This window comes from Phocoena sinus, chromosome 17 (genome assembly GCF_008692025.1).
Source record: "Phocoena sinus isolate mPhoSin1 chromosome 17, mPhoSin1.pri, whole genome shotgun sequence".
NCBI lineage: Eukaryota > Metazoa > Chordata > Mammalia > Artiodactyla > Phocoenidae > Phocoena > Phocoena sinus.
The window spans coordinates 79,377,475-79,394,412 of NC_045779.1; the positions used below are offsets into that span (position 1 = coordinate 79,377,475).

At 54.6% G+C, this 16,938-nt stretch overlaps 1 protein-coding gene across 9 annotated transcripts; it reads right to left on the reverse strand.

Annotated features, from left to right (window-relative positions):
- Positions 1–2,915: 2,915 nt before the first annotated feature.
- On the reverse strand, positions 2,916–15,751 carry ZNF7 (zinc finger protein 7). Of its 9 annotated transcripts, none has more exons than XM_032609864.1 (6): positions 15,613–15,751; positions 14,350–14,574; positions 14,201–14,245; positions 13,556–13,682; positions 9,084–9,200; positions 2,916–7,408 (listed from the first exon to the last, which is right to left on the reverse strand). In XM_032609864.1, the coding sequence occupies exons 2-6, from the start codon at positions 14,437–14,439 to the stop codon at positions 5,625–5,627; spliced, it is 2,163 nt and encodes a 720-aa protein (XP_032465755.1). In that variant the 5' UTR covers positions 14,440–14,574; positions 15,613–15,751; the 3' UTR covers positions 2,916–5,624. The 9 variants fall into 9 exon arrangements, with proteins under 9 accessions (XP_032465755.1, XP_032465756.1, XP_032465750.1 ...); XM_032609865.1 differs by having other exon boundaries at positions 9,084–9,197; positions 14,201–14,248; XM_032609859.1 differs by having other exon boundaries at positions 14,201–14,248.
- Between the last annotated feature and the right edge of the window lie 1,187 nt (positions 15,752–16,938).

The following is a 16,938-nucleotide window of genomic DNA, read 5'->3' on the forward strand; positions in this document are numbered from 1 at the left end:
GTTAAAGCCCTTGGTATTATGTCCCTAACGACCCAAAGCACCACCTCGAGCGCCCCCTACAGGCCAGACGCTGTCGACCAGGCCCCAGCCGAGCTCAGAGAAGGTACAGGTGGAACCACCAGGTGCCTCTGCCGGGCGCGTGTTAACTCGTTAACTCACAGGCACGAGGCCTCTCCGCCTCACGGGTGACTAAGCGCAGAGAGGTTTGCGTCTTGCCTAACGACACACAGCTGATGGGGGAGCTGGCAGTCCGTTCTCCGCCAGCCTTCCCTCCCCACCTGTCCTTAGTCCGCCGACTCTGTGGGCATGCGAACCTGGTGGCAGGGCAGGCTCTTGGTGCCGGCTCCCGTGCCCTGAGCTGCTGTGTCCAGAGTGAGGACACACGTTTAGGGTCGAGGGCCATGGGCTTGGGGGCGTCTGTCTTGCCAGTTGCCGCAGCGAAATTGGGCCAGTGCAACCAGGAACGGAGACCTGGGGTCCGAGCCCGGCCGACGTGCCCCAGCAGGTGCTCCGAGCTCTGCTGCCACGGAGTGGCCCCGTGGCTGCGACGCCGTGGCTCTAAGTCACGTGCCTGGCAGGGACGCACACACCCCCTTCCCGAGGGACCCTCCCATCATCCTCTCGGTTGTCCTGGCAGGCAGGGGTGCTTTTCCGACTGAGGCTGGGAGTCCCGTGAGTCAGCACCAGGATTTGCACACCCTTTTGCCCATCAGGCGGCAGAGACCCCCTTGTCCTTGTGCTCCTGGCGGGAGCTGTCTGGCTCTGTCTCCCCAGCCCTGTGGGTGTGTCCACCCTGCTGGTCTACGCCCTGGAGGGTCGGCAGAGTGGGAGGGCCCTGGGCCCCTTGAAGTCACCGTGTCTATACGCGCTATCTGCTCCCATCTCCACCCTCGGGGGGTCCCAGCCAGCAAGTGGGGGTGTAGAGCTCTGCTCGCTCACCTGCTTCCCTCCCCCTCCCCCAGAAGGCACCGTCTGTGCCGTTTAAGTCACTGGTCAGGAACGTCAGGACCAGAACATTATCTCCATCCTCAGGAGGCTGGAGGTGGTGGCCCTGACGGCGCTGCCCCTCCCACAGCGGCTGTGGGGCAGCCCTTTCCCCCGCTTCTCCAGCTGCTCAGCCAGGAGAGGGTCGCAGAGCCCTGCCTCGGCCCTCGGAGGAGCTCTTGACAGCTCTGATACTGCAAACTCTGGGTTGTTCATTTGTGAGCCTTCATGTTTCTGTCTCAAGGAGGGACACATGGGCAAACAGTGACACAAGGCATACAGGTGGTAAGTGGCTTTCATGAGACGGAGAAGGTGGGCAGCAGGCTGTTCCCGGGACTGCTGGCTCCTGGGGCTGGACAGAGCCAGGGGATGAGGGCCACCAGCCTCCAGGCCGCTCACAGATTCTGGCCTCACCGTGGGTACGGGGAGGCAGACGTGATCCAGCTTGAGAAGGTCCCTCCAACTGCGGGTCACAGGCTTGCGGGCCAGCAGTGGTGGCCCTTCTCACGTGCGTCGAGAGTGGCTAAATTTCCTCTAAAGGGCCAGAGAGTATTTTAGCTTTTCAGGTCATAATGATTGTCAGTTCTGCCATCGTAGCTCAGAAACAGCCAGAGACATCTAAACCAATGGGCATAATCATGTTCCAATAAAAATGTCCTGTGGACACTGAGATTTTAAGTTCACGTCACAAAATTTGTTTCAACCATTTAAAACCCATTCTCAGCTCCAGGGCCGTACAAAACCAATTGGGGGGTGGGCGGTGGCTCTAAGTGCTACACTTCCCTGTGCGCCTGCAGGGCTCCCTCAGGCTGCAGAGGGACCATCCACCTTCATCTGCGGTCAGTCTCTACCCCAGACCTGGACTTGAGGGCAGGGGCCAGCCCAATCCACCTTTGTCCCCAGGCAAGAACAAGACCTTGTACAGATGTTTGCACCTGGAAAATTACAACTGTGTTGACCTTATTTAGATCTCTGTGGAAACTCTTTTTGCTGGAGAATTTTCTCTCTTCTGTGGGCCTCTGAAGCCTCGCCTCAAAGCCTGGATGTGCCCCAAATGCATCATTCATTCATTCAACAAACATTTCCCAGGCTCTGAGTGCAAGCCACACACACAAGGGGACACAGGTATGTGAAAACCCACCTGGGCTCTGCACACACACCCCATGTTATTTGTGAAGCTTCCAGAATGCTCAAAATGTCATAAATCAAAGCTTAATCTGATAATTGAGACAAAAAGCAATTTCAGGTCAAAATTAGGGGTTTGTCTCCAAAAGAGAAACCCAAAGTATTTTAAAATCTACTCTGGAATAGTTCTGGAAATTCTGTTTTTGGGCCATGTTGGGCATCTTGAGGGATCTAGTTCCCCAAGGATTGAACCTGGCCCCGCACACAGTGAAAGCTGGGTCCTGACCAGTGGACCGCCCGGGAATTCCCGGAAATTCTTAAAATGAGTTTAGTGTTGCACTTACTGAAGCCCCAAATTGGGAGCTATAGCTTGAAAGTAGAGCAGAATAGTCCAGAACTCACACTACCCGGCAGGCAGCCCTCTCCTCTCCCTCCCTGCAAAGCGACCAGCGCACATCATGTGTGCAGATGCTTTTCCTGTGCTCTGGGATCTCAAACCTGTGCAGTAGTTTGAACTCACAATGTCTCGCCAGGTGATACACGAATACTACACATCTTTTTCACATGGACTCAGCTAAGAAAGGACTCCTCACCCTGTACTTCTGCAGTCGATATTCTAGACTGGAATGCAGAGCTTGAGATGTATTTCTATTGAATTCTTGGTTGTACTGGGACATTTAAGTGAACAAAGCACACTAAGGAGAGGAAAAATAATCCCTCAAAGGCTGGAGGCATGAAGTTTTTACCCAAGGAAACGAGGCAGGACTGCCACTCAGTCAGAGGCAACCGGCAAACAAATAGGCCAGCTGTGTTCCAAGAACCTTTATTTGGTCACACTGAAATCTGATTTCAATATAATTTTCAAATGTCACAAAATAGTCTTTCCCCCGCAGCCATGTAAAAACGTAACCCACCCTTAGCTCGTGGCCTGATAAAAGGTAAAAGCAGGCACATTAAAACCCTGACGCTGATCCGAGCAACCATGGGTCGGGAGCAGCACCAAAAGCTGAAGCGCTCAGGAGCCCACAGGGCCCTCGGAGGCGGAGCCAGAAGGCGGAGCGTCAGATGGGCTACAGCTCAAGCTGCCTTACTCCTCGGCTGTCTGCGATTGAGTTCCCGGACATGAGTGCATTTACAGGACTGACCCTGGCTCAGGTTCTGGGGGCCGTGTAGGTCCCAGTGGCTTCAGGCTGATCACCAGGCCTCACAGATGTGGGCACAGGTCCGCATTTGGCCCACAGGCCACACAGTCAGCCAGCCCGACTTAGGACCGTGCTGATCCAGAAAGAGTCCAGGTGCTGAAACAGATTTAAGGCTGGTCCCTCTGGCCCTTTTTGGCCAGCCTGCAAGTGCTGTTAGGGGAAAACAGAAGCATCCTACCCAGTGCAGAACCTGGAGTCCAGAGGTCTTCCACCCCTTTGTCAATCATTACCAGAAAGTGGCCAGGAGGCAAATCCCTTGTGGGGACGGCACACCCAGTGACAAACAGCCTTCACAGAGCCAGAAGGCGAGAGCATGGGGCCTCGGGAGGCCCTTCCAGCACATGATGGCACCAGGCGCCAGTGGAGGGCGTGTGTGGCACGTGCACCAGGACCCTGACTCTTGTCCCATCCTTGGGTGGCTCACAAAGCCTAAGATGCAGCCCACTCACATGTGCCCACCCTGTCCAGCTCTGATGGCGGTGACCACCTGGTTGAGCACACCAGCCGAGGCGGGGACATGATCTCTGCACAGTCTGTAAAAGTCCCTGCGCTCTCGCACTGACCCTTCAGACACAAGCTCTGGGTGGAGCAGGGGACGGCCGGGGAGATGGGGTTACAGCTGCTGCAGGGGCACAATGACTGCATGGTGTCCTCCGCCCAGGGCGGGAACACCCCCGAAGGTGCAGGTTGGGGGATGAGCCTCATCCCGAGACAACACTGCAACCTGAGAACATGTCATACCTTTTGTCAGGCGAACTGGCAGATCAGGCTGAGCTGCCGTGGGGCTGAGTCCCTGTCCACGTGCTGAGAATGAAAACTCACGTGAACTCGGCCACCCTGAACTCCACTGTTCCCAGCCCCACCAGGCCCTCCAGTACACACGGAGCAGCAGTTTCCCTTGATACAAACCCACGGGCTGATTCTGGGCCATGTCGCACAAGGCGATCTGGGCTTCACCCAACCAGTGTGATGGTGACCCAAGTCGTGTTGCAATAAATCCTGAAGTGACCTATGTCCCTCAGGTTCACCTGTCCGTACATGGGAGAAGTGGCTTTTCTGTGACAGGCTGCCCTTGGCCTGTGATTATCGGCAATGGCACCAAAGATTGGCAGGTCTCAGGGGGTGGTCCTGGGTGGCAGCCTGTGCAAATGACACACCTGGTCCTGAGTCACCACTGCCGAGTCCAGGGCCCCAAGCAGGGCTGGACTCAATGCTACATGTCAGCCTCATCCTGTGGCTCACAGGCCTTGATGAGATGCTCTGTGAGCCACTCCGCAGCCCCAGCCTGTCAGTCAGCTTCACCAGAGGGGTGGACGGAGCGGTGATCTCCCCTGCACATTCTTTCCACCCGTGCCAAGAAACCAAGGGCCCTGACCACCCTACCCTGGCTGTTTCTCCAGGCTGGGCTGGCAGAGAAAACCCAGGGAGGAGGTGATGTGGGCGGAGCAGGCTCGCTCACGCGCACCTGTTGCTCAGCACCCGTGGGGCCCTCTGCCCTGGGACCTGTGGGGCCCACGAGACCACGCCGACACGCTGATCCTGGTGAGCAGGCATCTCCACCGTCCTCAGGCCTGTGAGAAGGCACGGGCTCGTGTGTCTGCTCGCAGACCCCCCAGTTTGGGCAGTCCCCGTGGCTGGAGTTTTGAGGACGTCTGGCCAGCAGCAGCCAACAACACACATCCCAGTCTCTGGTGGTGTTCTCGGGACTGAGGTGAGGCTCCTGCAATGCTGAGGTCCGGGCTGGGAATCCCAGTGAGGGCTGCGCGTCTGATCCTTGTAACCGAAGCAGCTGGGCTCTGGATGTAGGGTGGGCCAGTGACAGTGTCCCTGGGCCCGGGCACTGCTGCTGGAGCCAGCTCCTCCCCAGAGGCCCTGCCGGGGGAGTCAGGTGAGGGGGACCCAGCCACGCTGCCTGGGGCCCCGCGGACACGAGTGAGCATATCTTGCTGCTGTAGCCAGTCTGAGTACCTGGTGCTTAAGGAAGACGTCCTGGGTAACTTCTTTCAACCCACTCGTCTGGCGGGGCTCACGGGGCTTTTCTCATGCCTCTTCCTCGTCCGCAGGACCTGGGGTCTTTCCTCTGTGAACTGAAATGCTACACGTGTGCACCTTGATGTGAGGGACATGGGCTTTACTGAAGGTCAAACGTGCCAGCAAATAAACATACACCTCGTGTGAACGTGGATGCTCTCTCTCCTAAGAGAGCAATTCTGAATCTTTCACAACATTCTAAATCGTCAGTATAAATGATCCCATAATAAGTTAAGGCTGTAGGTTTATTCACATTTATACACATTCGTAAAGGTGAGTGGTCTATCCCATGTGAATTTTCTGATGCTGAGTAAGCCTTGAGCTCCTATTAAAAGCTTTGCCACATTCATTACATTTATAAGGTTTCTCTCCAGTGTGAATTCTCTGGTGTATAATTAGATGCGAGCGCCATCTGAATATTTTTTCACATTCATTACATTTATGAAGTTTCTTTACAGTATTAACTTTCTTGCGGCTCACGTGGGTAGAAGCTTCCAGGGTATTCCCATACTCGTGGTACCACTGGGCTCGAGTGTGGATCCTCTGGTGCTCGATGAGGTATGAGCTCCGGCTGAAGGCTTTCCCACACTCGCTGCATCCATAGGGCTTCACCCCAGCGTGAATGATCTGGTGCTGGAAAAGGGTGGAGTTCTGACTGAAGGCTTTCCCACATTCACTGCACTTATAGGGCCTCTCCCCCGTGTGCACCCGCTGGTGTATTGTGAGCTGTGTGCTCATACTGAAGGCTTTTCCACATTCGAGGCACTCGTAGGGCTTCTCCCCTTTATGGATCCTCTGATGGTAAATGAGGCTTGAGCTCTGGCTGAAGGCCTTCCCACAGTCACTGCACTCATAGGGCTTCTCTCCAGTGTGAATTCTCTGATGCTGAATTAGGTGTGAGCCCTGGACAAAGCCTTTCCCACATTCATCACACTTAAATGGTTTTTCTCCAGTGTGAGTTCTCTGGTGGCGAATAAGCCGTGAGCTGCAACCAAAGGCTTTTGAACACTTGTTGCATTTATAAGGTTTCTCTCCAGTATGCGTCAGCTGATGCTGACTAAGGCGGGAGACCCACCGGAAAGCCTTCCCACACTCGTCACACTTAAACGGTTTCTCGGTAGCATGCAACCTCTGATGTACAACCAGGCTGGGGCTATCCGGGGCTCTTGGGAGCTGAAGTTTCTCCCCAGCATGCATCCGCTGGTGCTGAGCTAGGGTTGAGCTCTGGCTGAAGGCCTTCCCACACTCCTGGCATGGGTAGGGCCTCTCTCCCGTGTGGGTCCTCTGGTGCCTGGCCAGCTGAGACTGCTGGCTGAAGGCCTTCCCGCACTCCCGGCAGCCATAGGGCCTCTCTCCCGTGTGGACCCTCTGATGGTGGATGAGGCTAGAGCTCTGACCAAAGGCTTTTCCACATTCCTCACACCTGTAGGGCTTCTCCCCAGTGTGAATCCTTTGATGCTGAATGAGTTTCGAGCTCAGACGAAAGGCCTTCCCACACTCGGTGCATTTAAACGGCTTCTCTCCAGTATGGATCCTCTGATGCTGAGTAAGCTGTGAGCACAACCTGAAGACCTTCCCACACTCCTCACACTCATACGGCTTCTCGCCATGCAAGGTACTCAGATGTCTCCCCTGTAAGCAATCAGGTAATTTTTTTTGGCACTCCTGGCAGCTGTTAGGTCTCTTCTGTGTATTAATTGCCTGATGCAGAGAGACATCTGAAGTAGATCGGAAACTCCTACCACAGATGTCACATCTTCGCAAGGACCCCTGACTTTGATCACGTCGACAACCCAGGCGGCCACCGCTCCCCCACTCGCCACACCCCTGGGCCTCATCCTCAGCGAAGGTCTCCCTGGGAGCCACAGTCCCTATATTCAAGCAGTTTTTCTGGAAGAGGGAGGTTGGCTGAATCTCTGAACAGACCTCGGGATCAGAGGTGTCTCCAAAGCCAGGACTCTGGGGAAAGTCCTGGGACGGGGTTTTGACCATGACCACATGGGATTCTGATTTTAGACAGTCAATGTCTTCACAGGCCTGCTCACTCTCGGTCCCGACTGTAGAATCTGAAATGAACAGGAAGTAAACTGCTGCTTATCCCCTGTGCTCAGAGAAAGGACAAAGAATGGAGGATGGGGCAGGGGTGCAGATCACCCCTGGGACTAAGCCCCCTCCCAGACAGTCTGCGTTGAGCACATGGAAAGACGCTACAAGAAGTCAATGCCTTTGACAGTTCTCAAAATCTAGTTTCATTCATACTTCATTTTATGCACTCATTCAGTTACAGTGTACTTGGCAGAGTGCGAAGAGCTTCCCTCCTACATGGGGGAAAGGTCCTCCCACGTGGAACTAGCATGAGGAAAAATCTACAAAGAAGCAAAGTGAGCTTGATAGGGTGGGAGGTTTAGTGAGAGGCAGGGCTAAGCTGAGAGGTCAGAGGCTCCTGGTTGCAGAGGACGTAGAGTGAGGAGGAAAGAGGGACTGAAAATTGTGAATAGGGGGATGTTAGATACCAAGAAAAATGAGGTGCAAGAGCTGCTGAGGGGCACACAGGTGGTGAGCCCAAGAGAACTGGGCCTCCAGCTGTCCACTGGGTGGGTTCTGCGAAGGACCCCAGGCCTGAACTCTTGTGGCATCCAGCTGCCGCCAAGCCACGCCCTCTGACGCACACCTGGCCGCGTCCCTTGCTAGTCTGCCCCTCAGCTTCCAGGTGGCCACACCCACTGGCCATACTGACTCCTCCTTCCCATGGGTTTCTGGAGGGTCCACCTATGCTGCCTGCCCTCCATATGGAGGTTTGGAGTAATGTGGCCACCAGCCAAGGAATACCTGGGGCCCAGAAGCTAGACTAGGCAGGAAGGATCCTCCCCTACAGGTTTCATAGAGGACATGACCCTGCCCATACCTTGATTTTGGATATCTGGCCTCCAGAACTGAGAAACAGTAAATCTCTGCTGTTTTAAGCCTCCAGTTCATGGTGCTTTGTTACAGCAACCCCAGGACACTAACACAGCCCTAGAGCCTTATCTGAGAGGTTGGGGTCACCCAGGGCCCCAAGAAGTTCCAGAGGGAGCACTGGCGGAGGGAGGGGAGAGCTGCTCAGAGCCACACTTAGTGCTCCCCTTAGAGCCACATGTGTGTACCTGAGCTCAGTAAGACTATTAGTAAAATTACAGGGGCTTCCCCGGTGGTGCAGTGGTTCTGCCAATGCAGGGGACATGGGTTCAAGCCCTGGTTGGGAAGATCCCACATGCCACGGAGTGACTAAGCCTGTGTTCCACAACTACTGAGCCTGAGCTCTAGAGCCTGTGAGCCACAACTATTGAGCCCAAGTGCCACAACTACTGAGCCCATGTGCCTAGAGCCCGTGCTCCGCAACAAGAGAAGCCACTGCAATGAGAAGCCCATGCACCACGATGAAGAGTAGCCCCTGCTCACCACAACTAGAGAAAGCCCGTGCGCAGAAACAAAGACCCAATGCAGCACCCCCACCCCCCAAAAATTACAAACTGAGCAAATAGTGGTTCAAAAACAAACCGTTTTTGCCATAATGCATGGGTGTTTTGTGCCCTTGCTTTTCTGTAGTTCAGTCTTTCCTGAGGCTGCCCCACCACCGGTCTACACTTCCGGACCCACCCCATGGCATTCCCAGGCAGCCCAGCAAGCCCACGTGGGTGGCACCTGGGGTCTGCCTCCAGCCTCCCGCCTGCAGCCCTCTCACCCTGTGCCCGGAAGGCTCACCTGCCTGGGAGGTCCTGGCTGCCTCTCTCCCCTCCGCTCCTTGCAGGTCGAGGACCCATGGCTCCTGCCCCTGTTCCAGCCGGGAGATCAGCTCAGGCTTGAAGACCAGGAATCCTGCTGTGGAGGCGGCAGAGGAGGAGATGGCATTGGTGTGGCTGGGAGTGCAGCTCAGCCCTCCCTTGCTCCCAGGAGTGAAGGGCTGGGGGCTACTGGGGCACAGGGGCCCTCTCTGTCCAGGTCTGTCGCCTCCTGAGGCTGGACACAGAGGAACTCCTGGACTCCCAGCCCGTCCCTGTCTCGATCCACACAGGGCCAGGATCCCCAGGGAGCCATGTCACGCGAATCTGCCTAGTACAGGCCAGCTCTAGCCCAGGGGGAGAGAAGCCAGGCACTGCCAGCACTTCCCTCAGTCCCTCAGTTCCGAAAGCAAGGACACTCCAAGAGGTTGACGTGGTTAAAAAACAAGACAAACACAATGACAAATCAACAAACAAAATAGATTTTAAATCAGAAGGTGTGAGGACTTCCGTGGCAGTCCAGTGGTTAAGACTCCGTGCTGGGCTCCCCTGGTGGCGCAGTGGTTGAGAGTCCACCTGCCGATGCAGGGGACACCGGTTCATGCCCCGGTCCCGGATGATCCCACATGCTGTGGAGTGGCTGGGCCCGTGAGCCATGGCCGCTGAGCCTGCGTGTCCGGAGCCTGTGCTCAGCAACGGGAGAGGCCACAACAGTGACAGGCCTGCGTACTGCAAAAAAAAAAAAAAAAAAAAAAAAAAAAGACTCCGTGCTTCCAACGCAGGGGGCACGGGTTTGATTTCTTGGTCTGGGAACTAAGATCCCACATGTTGCATGGTGCCGCCAAAAAATAAAATAAAATAAATTAAAAAAAAAAATCAGGTGTGAAGTCCAATGGTCACCCAGAAGCCCCAGCCTCGAGTCCTCACATAAAGCCCTGGGGGGCCTCGGCAGAGGGGTGGAGAGCTGCGGGCACCCACCTGGCACCTGCCTTCTGGGGCCGCCAGCACCCATGCTGTGGACCAGCCGTATGATGTGCTCTCAGCCCATCCAAGGGCTGGCCAAGCCCTCTGGCTGGAGCACACCTCAGATTTCCAGCCGTGTGGATGGAGAAGGGCAGGCAGAGAGAGCCTAGGTCGAAGTCTCAGGTGATGGCAGGACCCTGAGTTGACCCACAGTCAACATGAAACAGGTGTTCTTACCAAGCACATGTGCAATGCTCACAGAGAAACATCCCTGGGCCAGCCAGGAAGGGGGTCAGGCACAGACCACAGAATAATACCACAGACTGCACCTGATCTAAATGCAACTGGACATGACAGCCACCACAACAAGTAGCTCAAAACTATTAGCTACCTGAAAACTAAATGATGAATTACTAAGTGGTATTTACTGTAAGTAAATTGTATTTACTATAAGTCAAAATTTGTAGGGCGCAGCTGAAGCAGTACTTACAGATAAAATTTCACATTTTAAAATATGTTGACCAGAAACAAGAATGATTGGGGGCTTCCCTGGTGGTGCAGTGGTTAAGAATCCACCTGCCAGTGCAGGGGACACGGGTTCGAGCCCTGGTCCGGGAAGATCCCACATGCCGTGGAGCAACTAAGCCCGTGCGCCACAACTACTGAGCCTGCGCTCTAGAGCCTGCGAGCCACAACTACTGAGCCCGTGTGCCACAACTACTGAAGCCTAGTAGTTGTGCTTAGAGCCGTGCTCCGTAACAAGAGAAGCCACCACAGTGAGAAGCCCATGCACCGGAACGAAGAGTAGCCCCGTTCACCGCAGCCAGAGAAATCTTGCGCGCAGCAACAAAGACCCAATGCAGCCAGAAATAAAATTAAAATTAAAAAATAAATTTATTTAAAAAAAAAGAAACAAGAATGATAAACACAGAAAAGGTAAATATTAAATTCAAGGAGTTGTAAACAAAACAACACAGCAAACACAAATAAATAAAAAGGGAGAAAATAACAAAAGTGGGCAAGATTCAATAAAAGAGCACCCCCTCCCCCCAAAAAAACCCAAAAGCTGGTTCTTCAAAAAGATAAAAAGCATAGTCTTGTGGCAAAACCAATCACAGGGACTTCCCTGGTGGTCCAGTGGGTAAGACTCTGCGCTCCCAATGCAGGGGGCTTGGGTTCCATCCTTGGTGGGGGAACTAGATCCCACATGCATGCCACACCTACGAAGTCCGCATGCTGCAACTAAGAGTCCACATGCCACAACGAAAAGATCCTGTGTGCTGCAACAAAGACCCAGTGCAGCCAACATAAATATTTAAAAAAAAAAATAACAGTCAACACAGTGAAAAGATGCTGCCAAAAAATAAAACAAACAAGGGAAACAAACACAAACATAATAGAGATTAAAAATAAAGAGTATTACCAACAAATACATGCTAAAAAAATTGAAAATCTGAATGAGTAGATTTATCTGTACAAAAACTAGAAATGACAAAATTGGCACAGGGGAAAATCCATAAGCTTGATAGACCATGAGGCATTAATAAAACGTAAATTCTAGTCAAAGACCTTCCTTCCCCAAGGGCCCAAGGCCCAGGTGGTTTTACAGGTGAGTTCAACCAAAAACTCGAAGGTTCAATTAATTCCATCTATATAAATTCTTCCAGAAATTAAGAAAGACAGCAAAAGCTTCCCAGCTCATTTTATGAAACTTATATGCAAAAAATGTCAAACTATATAATGACAATTCACCAAAAAAGAAAAAACAAACAAAAAACCATACAAGTCCATTTGGCTTAGGAACAGGGATGCAAAAATCCAAAATACAATACTGACTACCTGAGTCCAAAAGGTTATCAGAATGCATATGTAAATATCATGACTTAAGTAGAGTTTATTCCAGGAATATAAGGAAATATGCCAATGTAACTTATTAGACTAACAGGCTAAGGAAAAAAAAAAACATATGGACATCTCAATTAATGTAGGAAAAGAATTTGAAATATCCACCTGCCAATGCAGTGAACACGGGTTCTATCCCTGCTCCGGGAAGATCCTACATACCGCGGGGCAACTAAGCCGGTGCACAACTACTGAGTGTGCACTCTAGAGCCTGTGAGCCACAACTACCGAAGCCCGCGCGCCTAGAGCCTGTGCTCCGCAACAATAGAAGCCACTACAATGAGAAGCCCGCACACTGCAACAAAGAGTACCCCCGCTCACCGCAACTAGAGAAAGCCCACGCACGGCAATGCAGCCAAAAACAAAAAACAAAAAAACAAAACACCAAAACTCTTCAGCCAAATTCTGTCCTTAGTTACATGCATTCCCTTTAAAATCAGAACAAAACAAGCATGCCCACAGCACTCCTAACAGCACGGACGCTCTGGCCATTGCTAAAGATCAGGACACATGGGGGCCAGGAGGGAAAACACCAAGCTTTCACTTGCAGGACCCTCCTTAGAACATGATACCAGAACTAGCAGGGAGTCCAATGAAGTGGCCAAATACAAGGTCTATCCTCCAAAATCAAGAGCATTTATAGCAGCAATAATCAGCTAGAAATATAACATAACAATGATACATTCACAAAACAACCTAAACTGAAGATCAAACACCAGACCACTGTGGAGGAAATGCCCACACTCTAATAACGTCTGCAGAGGTACGTAGATAAATGGAGACACAATGCACAGTCTTGGGTGGGAACAGTTAACAGAAAGGTGCCAGTTCTCCTCACACGATCTACAAATTCAAACCACTCCCTTATAAAAATTCCAGTGCAATTTTCAAGGAACTCAAACTTATTCTAAACTTACACGAAAGAACTACTCTGTTAGCCGTGAGTAAGTAAGTGAAATTTTAAAAAGAATAAAGAGCGAGAGCTGCCCCACCAGGTATTAACATGCCACAAGTCAAAGCAATAAAAAGTAATACTAATAACAGAACAACCTAACAAAAAGCAGAGAGCTGCCCCATAACAGACCAGAGCTCAGAAACACACCATCACACATATGAAAAAGGCAGCTCTACAAATCAACTGGAAAGGATGGATTGTTTAGTGCTGGGGAAACGGCTCAGTGTGTGGACAAAGATAAAAAAGGATTCTCGGGGCTTCCCTGGTGGCGCAGTGGTTAAGAATCCACCTGCCAGTGCAGGGGACACGGGTTCAAGCCCTGGTCCGGGAAGATCCCACATGCCGTGGAGCAACTAAGCCCCTGCGCCACAGCTACTGAGCTTGCGCTCTCGAGCCCGTGACCCACAACTACTGAGCCCGCGTGCCACAACTACTGAAGCCCACACGCCTAGAGCCCATGCTCCGCAACAAGAGAAGCCACCACAATGAGAAGCCCGCACACAGCAACGAAGACTGAATACAACCAAAAATAAATAAAATAAAACAATAAATAAATAAATATATATAACAGAGGCCTGGCTAGGTGGGTGCTGACCGATGACGCAGGGGCTAAGGGTGTCCAGATGAAGCCTCACCTAGTCCGGCCACACTGCTGTGGTTCTCGAGCATCACCTCCTTGTAGAGGGCCCTCTGGCCAGGGTCCAGACACTGCCATTCCTCCCGTGAGAAGTGCACGGCCACATCACCAAACGTCACAGCCTCCTGAAAGGACACACACCAGTCCCCCAGGGACCCCTGGGTGTCTCAGGCACATGGACCACAAGGTTGGGTGAGATAGTCACCAGGCCCCTTTGGCTCTAAAATCAAGGGGAGGACGGAATTCCCTGGAGGTCCTATGGTTAGGACTCCGCACTTCCACTGCGGGGGGCATAGGTTAGATCCCTGGTCAGGGAACTGAGATCCTGCAAGCCACGCAGTGTGGCCAAAACAGTAGTAATAATAAAAGAAAAGAAAATCAAGGGGAGAGACAGTATGGAGAAGGGGGAGGGACGCAGACTATGGTGATATACAACCTTCCCCTGAGAGCCTCAGGCAGGGTCCGGTCTGGGCAGGTGTTTGCTCACTACCTTGGCAATGGGCATGCCGGACACCGGCAAGGGTCACAGTGTGGAGCCAAGGGAGGGTCTAGGTCCAGGCCTAGTGGGCAGGGAGGGTGCCCAAAGGAGGAGGAAGGGACCCTCCCAGGACGAGGGAGGGAACGGGGGGAGTCAGACTCCTACCATGCGTCTGCGTGGGTGGGGATCCGCGTGTCCCGGCCCAGAGACCTGCTGGAAGTTACGAAAAGGTAAGAGATCAGTATCCTGGAGGCCCCAACCCCTGACTTCCAGGCTAACCGAGGGGCGTGGTACTACGTTCCCCCATCCTTTACCTCCAACCCCAGGTGTTCTCTGGCAGGGACTTGGGGCGGGGCCAAAGTCGCCATGGCACCTGAGTACCCGCCCCCCGAAGCTCCATTCATCTTTCAGAGTGTGTAGTATGTATGAATCACTCCACAAACATGTAATGGGTGGTTGCCACGGGTGCCAGGTGCTCAACCAAGCAATGGGGATACAGTAGTGAACAGTACACACAGACTTTGCGTTCACGGAGCAGTCTACTGGAGAAGAGAGTTAAGTGACCACAAAAACAAATGCAAAATTACAGCTGTGATAATAGCACCGAAGCACAAGAAACTCTGAAAGCACTTAAACGAGGAAATTGTGACTTAGTCTGATGGGTCACTTCCCCTAGGTGCTAACTTGGCTAAGGTAATGGAAGTGGGGAGGGCACTGCAGGCAGCAGGAACAACGTGTGCAAAAGGCATGAGGCAGGAAAAACCGGGGCTGAATGAGCCTGTGGGGCCGCAAGAGGAAGCATGATGCGACTGGAGGCTCGAATAGACAGGAACCGGAAGGACGGACTGCAGGGACAAGAGGAGTGGGCACAGGACCCCACCCCAACCCCAGTATATAAACTTGGCCCCTCCCCAGGCATCTCTCTGGGAGGTCAGAATGAGAAGCGGGCTTCCTAGGGGAGCTTTTGGCTCTCAAATCGGCTTGAGGGCCGAAGCCCCAGGCCGTGAGGGCAGCAAGGCTAAGGCAGCAGTGACCACTGTCAGGTGGGTCCCCACCTGGGCCTGGCCAGTGCTGTATCCTGGGTCCCCTGTAGAGAATCGCAGGCCCTTAGCGGCAACCAGAATTCAGAGAAAATACATATCTTACTACCCCAAGGTACAGCCCTTTTTGCCAGCCTCACTAAGTCTAGGCCTTCGACGGGCAGTGAGGGAGGGAAAAAGAGGGCCCTAGAGGGAGATGATTATGCAGGCAGGATAAGCAAGGATGCCCCTGGAGCAGGCCTAGAACCGGCGGGAAGGTTACGAGGCTGCCGCGAGGCCGAATCTGCGGGACTCCCCCTCCCGCCTCCCACCTCTGCCCGGCAAGACGGCCGAGGCTCGACCACCGCCCCGCCAGGCGCCCACGGGCTCTAGAGAGCCGCCCGCGCCACCCGCGCTTCCCGTGGAGAGGCCGGGGAGCGCGGGGCCTACAGAGTCGGAGGCGTGAGGACGCTGGGGCTGGTAGGCGGCTCCTCCGCCCGAAGGCGAAGAGCACGTGCGGCGCCCCGACACTAATCCGCGCCGGTAGCATCGACTCACCCTCCCCGGGGCCGCTCGAGGACCCACCCGCGGGACGACGCCGGAAATGGGCCTCGGCCGCCCGCGGCCGCTCTGCCCCGCAGCCTTCCGGCCGTTCTGGGCGGTTCGGAGGCTCGGCCAACTCGGTGGTTCCCAGCCGGCCCCCGCCCCCGCCTCGGAGCCGGCGAACGGGCGGGGCTAGATCGCTGGGGAAAGGATGGAGCCCGGAGAGGGCGGGGCGGAGTCCGGTAAAGGGCGGGGTCACAGTACGGGGAGGGCGGAGCCGGGGCCCAGGAAAGGCGTGGGTCTGGGCCCTGTGTCTCTTGGCCTGGGGGCGGGGAGCGGACCCGGGCGAAGCAGGCGGAGAGCCTGAAGCTCTCCGATCCCGCGCACCTCCGGTCACCGGAGGTCCGAGGGCGCTGGTCCCCGCACCGGTTCTATGTGCTGGTTTTTCCATAGCAGAACGCACCCGCTGGGCACGTTCGAGGCCCCAGGACTACGGAGACACCCCCACCCAGGCCGTGTCCGGGGTGGAGGGGGTACGGGGTGCGGGGGAACGGCCTGCTGGGGGCGCAGAAGAGCCGTGTGCAAAGAGCAGGTGTTCTGCACCTGGTGGGGCAGATGGTCCAGGCGGAGGTCACCGCAGTGCGGCGGGGCACCGACAGCTCAGAGATGAGGCTGGGAGGGCCCCAGAAAGGGTTGAGGTCCACCAGGAGAAGGAGAGGCCCAGGGGAGGGTCGTCACCCGGGACTCCGGGCTGGGGTCCCTGGGTGCATCGCGGGGCTCGGGGCAGCAGGACAGCCCAGGACCTGCCGAGAGACCGGATGGGGTGGGACCCCAGGCGAAGGGCGGCGCGCCCCGAGGTCAAGTCAAGGCTTCTCGCTGCGCCCCCACCCATCCCCAACTTCGTGTGGCCCCCGGGGCCACCTGTTCTGGGTGTTCTCCCAGATCCACGCTGTCCTGTGTGTAGGGGCGGGCACCCCAACTTCTTTGGGACTCAGCAGGAGCCTCCCCAGGTCCCTGCAGCCCTGGGGAGGACGCTGCCTGCGTCTTCGGAGGCCTCAGCTTTGTGCGGCCCCGGTCCCTGGAGCTCTTCACACTGGACAGCCCTGGAGAGGGAAGGGCGGGGGAAGGATGCGCAGAGCTTTTCGCGGGGAGGGCCCTGACACCCGACTTGTCGATGATCCAAATCCCGGGGTCCCAGGCAAAGCCACTGTGAAATTGGTGCAAACCAAAATAAGGAAATGGTCAGAATCAGCTCCCGGACGGACTCCTAGGGGAGGTGGAAGGGAAAAGCAAGTATGCTCGGAGGAACTAGCTCCTCTCCCTGGGCCCCTGTGCGGCATG